Raw genomic sequence first — 6,715 nt, forward strand, 5'->3', positions numbered from 1 at the left:
TAAAAAAATCATATACAAATTATCTTAATGATCTCAAGATTAAAGCTGAGAAGGCATACCTTGAGTTGTAAGTCAAACCGGAGACCGAAGTTGCAAAAAATGGCAGAAATCCTGTGTGATGCAAGTCAGACCAGACCTGAAAAAAGAAAGACAGAAAGAGAATTGTTCAGATGAAAGTGATGTAAGCACATCTAGAGAAACAAAACCTCCAGGGCTTCAACCAACTAGGTGGCAACTGACTTCTTTACAAAGTACTTTGCAATGACTATTCTTCTCTGGGACCCTCACACATACTCATAATAATGTCGCCAATGTAAGAGAAACACATACTACCCACTTGCCAATTTAACTATTACAAACCACTTAAAGTAAGAACAATGGGGGGAAAAAGACAGGAAAGGGTAGGATTTTATACAGCACTTTGAGGTAAACTAAAGTTATGAAAGTAAACTTACCATAACAGAAGTTGTTTGAATGATCAGTGTGCTGCAGCAGCTGTAGCTATATGGTTTATATAGCCTGACAAGGATATAATAGCTGGACAGCTTCCAAAGGTTCAGGGCACCTACCAAGCGGCGAACCATTAGTCAGCTCGAGTTGAGCTGACAAACTATTGTGTTGGGCACCAAGCCCTTCAGAGCTTTCATGCCAACAGAGAGAGAGACTGAGCACTAAAAAGACAATGCTAAGAACAAAAGTGTCCCCACCCTGGCATAAAACAAGTCACCAACAAGCAAGGGAGGTGGAGGGCGGGAACGACTACTGCAGCAGTGATAATTCAAACATCTACTGCTATGATAACTTTACTTACACAACTGTACAATGTTCATCAGACTGATCACTGGTGCAGTAGCCTTAATTACATGGGCAGTAAACCCTAACTTACTACATCTGAAAGGTTGAAGGGTTCAGGAGGCCTGGGAAATGGTCCCAGCAAAGCCTGATCTAGAGAAGTAATCAAGCTTGCATAAGCATACGTATAGAGGACTAAGTTACTGAGTCTAAAATACTTCTAAAATCCAACCCTTTCCAAAAAGCCACTGATGAAGTCAAGGCCCTGATAGAATGGGTGTTTACCCTGCATATAATACCTTTGTCACAGTCAGTATAACAAAAGATAATAGTCTTAGACAAGCATTTGGATGTAACTCCACTTTGACAGAGGTTGTCCCTTCTTATCGTCACAAGAAATAGCTGAAAATATGAAAGATGTCAACGCAATACCAGAGTTGCCTGTAGACATTCAAAGTAGGGAGTACTCTCCCTCATTTTTAGGTTCAGATAAGATAGAGAGATGGACAGTCTAGTATAGAGTGAACTTGGACACCACACTTCAGGCAAACAAAAAGGATTAGTTTTCAAAGAAGCCATCTTTCTGTGGGAAATGAGAGAAGGTTGACTCGCTATAAGGGCTTGCAACTCAGATACTCATCTTACAGAGGTCAGAGCAATCAGTAAAACACTTTTCTGGGTTAAGAACTTCTAGTCAGCCAGATTAGCTGGCAAAAATGGAGGAAGTGTTAGCTTCGCTAACACAAAATTGCAATCCCAAGGAAACACAAAATTGCAATCCCAAGGAGGGGGCCGCTGGTTTTCTTGAAGGCTTCCTATACAAAACCCCTTTCGAAAACATTTTAATATGAAAATGTATCAAAGAGGAGGATCCATGGGCAGAAATGCTAAAGCAGCCGATAAATGAACCATGACAGAGGAATACAAAAGGACATAGGATAGTGACTCACACAAATATTGTAAAACCAGAGAAATACTAGTTTTGAATGAGTGCCAATTATGTTGCTGGCACCAACTAGAAAACTTTCTTTATTTACTAATATACGATTTTCTAGTATACTGCTTTCTTGCCTGCATTAGTACCCACTGTACACTGTCAATAAGCAGGTACCTAAAAGGAATTAACTAACATCCAGGCAGTCACTTGAAGTTAACTGAAGTTGTTTGGGATCAGGGTATATCAGACATCCCCTGATCTTGTGTGTGTAGATCAGTTATATAAGAAAGCTCCTGGTAATTGCCTCTGGCCATTTCCAAAATAATGAAGAAGCACTGTTGCCTCAGCCAGGAGGCAGACACCACAATGAACTTGGGCAATTCCTTCTGAATCTTCAGAATTGCCCTGGATACCAGTGGAAACTGTGGAGAAACATACCTGTACATTCCTGTCCTGGAAAGGAAAAGGCATCTGCCTTGCATGGAGATCTGGGGCAGAATCTTGTCAGCTGACTGTTCAGAGAAGAGGTAAACAGGTCTACATGAGGAACTCTCCACAGATGGATCACATTCTGAAAGACCCTGATCTAGCTTCCATTTGCCAAGGGTCAGTCCTTGCCCTACACAGCTTCTCTACCACACAATTTTGCTAAGATGGAATGCAAGGCACCAGCAGTGTTAGACTGAACAGTGAAGTTATATCCCAAACTAACATGGATTGTATGCAAAGGGAATACAACAGTCCCCCTCCTTGCCTGTTGATGTACTATATATGACTGTGGTACTGTCTGTAAAACTTGGAGATCCAGGTGACCAAAGACTATTCAACAAAACAGAAGTGCTTTGATCAGGGCAAGCATTTCCTTTATATATTTATGGACCTGCACATCTCCTTGGTGTCCCATGCACGTTGCACTTTTACCCCTCCTGAAACTGCTTCACAAGCAAGTCCAAGGCAGCTGTGGCGACTGACTGCTTTGAAGCAGGGAGACAGAATGGGAGACATGGATTTACGGATATTTGCCATCTCCAAGTGATTTTTTCTTCTGACAACCCCCAGCACTGGGATTTGAAAAGAAAAAGGATGTCAGTGCTGAGACCAGACGGACTTTAGATACTACTGCATCTTTTTCATGTGGAATCTTGCCAGGGGATATTATGACAATCTTGGATGCCTTAAGACACCAAATCCTGAAGTATTCTCTCACAGTGACTGAAGTCTGAGTGGAAAACCTTAGAAATAGCTCTAGATACAGATTTTTCCCACTTAGAAGAAAAGCTCTTTGAACTGAGGTGTCTACACCTACAAAAAGGTCAAACTTCAATCCATCCTCAACAGTTACCTAAATGATAGCACCCCATCTCAGCCTTTACCCTAGTAGTATGGCACAAATCAGGTCAGTAGGCTGGCAGGGAGGTGATAACGGACAAACCGGGGGGGGGGCTGCAAAACTATATAATTTACAATGTTCCCACATTACACACAAATTATTAATGTAGAGACAGAGGCTATAACACAGTATGATACCAAGAATTTAACATAAATAATCCTATTGACGTACAGTTATTAACTTGTCTAGAAGCAGAAATAAATAGTGTGAATGTGTATCACAGAATGACACTCTTGTAACACTGCTATTCACACAAGGGGCTTATCAAAAATGTATACTTTGTACTCAAACCTCATGCTGCTGCCCTCATCTCCCTAAAAAATGTAGTCAACCCTTGAAAATGGTTTCCCCTACACAAATTGGAAAGTAACATACTTTAAACTGTTGCCATTTATAACCATAAAATATCTGAATTCAGAGGTACAGTCTTATCAGGTAAGCACACATTGTATATCTCTATATAGTAAACATGAAGGAGCTTTAAACATTGAGTTCTTATAAATCAAAGTTTGAGAGATGTTTAGAAAAAGTGTGCTTATTTGAGTACACATGGTATGCTTTGCTACACCCTTGATTCACAACCTAAACTCTTTCTACACATGCATAGTCACTTGGATTCTATACTAACATTGACAAGGCAGCCATTCTGATATATATATATATATATATATATAAGTACTCCCACAACTTTTGCATGACAGTTCGTTTGAATGCATGATTCCAACTTGCAGAATATATGTACAGCAGAGCTCTCAACCTCTTAACACAAAAAATGGGGACAAAACTCCCAAAATAGGAACAAATTTTAAATATTGTTCTTATAAACTTAGAAAGTTGCTAGAATAAAAGGTATTGTGTTACCATGCATTTTCTGAAGGATATGAAGTCAAACTCAAATACCCGTCATACACGGTAGTGCAGTGGTTAGCATTGCCGCCTCACAGCAAGAGGTTCTCCGGTTCGATTCTCGGCTGGGGTGCCTTATGTGTGGAGTCTGCATATCCTCCCTGTGGACGCGTGGGTTTCCTCCGGGTGCTCCGGTTTCCTCCCACATCCCAAAGACATGCAGTAGGTGGAGTGAACACTCTAAATTGGCCCCAGGTGTGAGTGTGCGCGTGTATGTGCCTTCTGTGGAAGGTTGGGTGCCAGGCTGGCAACTCGACACTGTACAACTCCACTGCCAATCATGAGCGGACAGATGATCCGCTGTGGTGACCCCTAACCGGGAAAAGCCGAAAGAAGGAGATTTAATTAATTCATTCCTCATTAATTTGCCACAAAAATCCTGAAAAATCACAAATTTTATGAGGAACAGACCAAAAATAAGGCAAAAATCTTGACATTCCGTGAAAATCTGGACAACTGAGACGTATGACTGCACACATTATATGACATGTTGATCTTGTATGTTAAATGCTTCTTCTCATCTCTGAACCCATGTCAGATTTTCCCAGCCTTTTCACTTCAATAAAAATACTCAGAACTACATACATTCTCACCCAAGCCCATTTTAACTCACAGCAAACATACAAACCAACATACACTTTACAAAAAGGAAGTTTACGTCTCCAAACAGGAGTAGTTGCCCCGAACTGACATCTGCACTAACAGCCATTTTTACTCGAAAGTTAGGGTTAACCATGTTAAAGCAACTTTTAGCAAGACTTAAGAAAAGCAAAATAAGGACATTTAAAGTAGCTTACAGCTGAAATTTTCCTGCTAGATACAACAACCACTAAATAAATGTTTTCTGTGAAACTGCAAATCCTGTACGCTGAAAAAGTTAATTTTTCAACCATGTACAAATTCCACGGGGGAGAAATGAGTTGGTATATATGAAAAAAAGAATTTATGTACTCGCCATGACATTCCATATGAGCTGTCCATCTCATCTTCATTTTAAACTGATGGCTTCGGAACAGATCCTTGATTCCGTCTCAGTTGCTTACTAAAGCTTGAGATCTCAAACTAGATCGTGGCTCCATCCCTATCACATAATGCTGCAGTGCCTTTCTCAAATCTTGTTTGTTGATGAAATTTGTGTCTATCTAAACACCACTTATAGATATACATATGTACGATATACACGAACCAGGACAAGAATAAAAGTTTACAAGGGACAGTAGGTCTTTCTAGATCCTCTAGGAGATAACAAGGCAGGGGTTTGGAGGGAGGGACGCAAGAATGAACACGAGATGGACAACTCACATGGAACATTATGGTGAGTACATAACTTCTTTATATGAAGTTGTCCTATCTCGTCTTCACTCTATACCGATGGGACAGTGTCTCTAGCACCATCTTTCCTGAGTGGCTCACAGGAGAATATTCTTCAGTACAGTAGAACCAAAAGAGGACCTGTCCCTGGAGGCCAAGTCTACTTTGTAATGAGTGATAAAGGTTTGAGGTCTTGCCCAAGTTGCTGCTGCACAAATAGTATGTACTGGTAACCTCGCTTTAAAGGCCAGAAAGGTTGACACAGATCTGGTAGAATGCACCTTAGCTTTATTTAACAACTGCTTGCCTGCTGACTGGTAAATAAATGAAATACATTCCGACAACCATCTGGATAAAGTTGTTTTTATTACTGCTGAACCCTTTTTGTTTTCTGAAAAAGAGACAGAGTTAATCAGATTTTCTATGTGGTTTTGTTCTATGCAAATAGAAGCATAACTGTCTATGCACATAAAGCTGGTGAAGCATGTATTCTGCCTTATTGCCATATTTGGGGAAGAAAACTGGTAGATCTATAGATTGATTCTGACTGAACTCTGAACACACTTTTGGTAAAAAGGGAAGGGTTTGTGCGTAATGAAACGCTATCTTTATGGAATACCATGTATTTGATTGTCAAAGCTTGTAACTTTAAAATCCTTCTAGATGATGTGATTGCTACTAGATAAACAGTTTTCCAGGATAAAAATCTCAAGGAGCAAGATTATGTTGGTTTAAAGGGTGGTAAAATTATGCAGGAATGAACAAAATTAAGATTCCATGGTGGAAGATGTGGTCTTGGCAAATTGGTGCCTCTCAGGAAGGCTTTTGACAGTGTATGAGACATGATATTCATACCTTCATTCCAGATATGAAAATTGGATATTGCTGCCAGTTGAACTCGAACAGTCGCTGCAGCCGCTTCCTCATTAAAAACTTTAGCCAAAAATTCCAGAATGAAAGCTAAGGGTGCTGAATAAGAGTCAATGAAGTGTTCTGAAGCCCAAATTGGGAATCTTTTCCATTTGCTGTGGTAAAGTTTTCTCGTACAACCTTATGAGAAGAAATGAATATGTGCCGGACTTCTGGAGTGAAATTGTGTAGCTTGGCTATACTGGGAAATGGCACAGCCAAGCTGTCAAAGTTAGTGAGTGAAGAGAAGGATGAAGAGTCTCCAATGAGTATGTCAGGATGTCTGGTACAGGGTCTAGAATCCAAGGCATATATATATATAAATATATAGATATATGTATACATATATATATATATATATATATATATATATATATATATATATGTACGTACATAGATATATATATATATATATATATATATATATATATATATATATATATATATATATACACACACACATATATATA

The 6,715-nt window shown here is 39.5% G+C and overlaps 1 protein-coding gene across 1 annotated transcript in view; it reads right to left on the reverse strand.

The window, feature by feature from the left end:
* Nucleotides 1-6,715, reverse strand: part of NUP188 (nucleoporin 188) — a 3,305,077-nt gene that overhangs the window by 2,081,100 nt on the left and 1,217,262 nt on the right. Inside the window, exon 21 of the mRNA XM_044058121.1 lies at nt 60-136. Within this exon, the coding sequence (XP_043914056.1) occupies nt 60-136 (77 nt within the window). The remainder of the gene's footprint in view (nt 1-59; nt 137-6,715) is intronic.

The sequence above is a fragment of the Protopterus annectens genome, chromosome 16.part0 (assembly GCF_019279795.1).
Source record: "Protopterus annectens isolate FY-2018-M chromosome 16.part0, PAN1.0, whole genome shotgun sequence".
Classification (NCBI taxonomy): Eukaryota; Metazoa; Chordata; order Ceratodontiformes; family Protopteridae; genus Protopterus; species Protopterus annectens.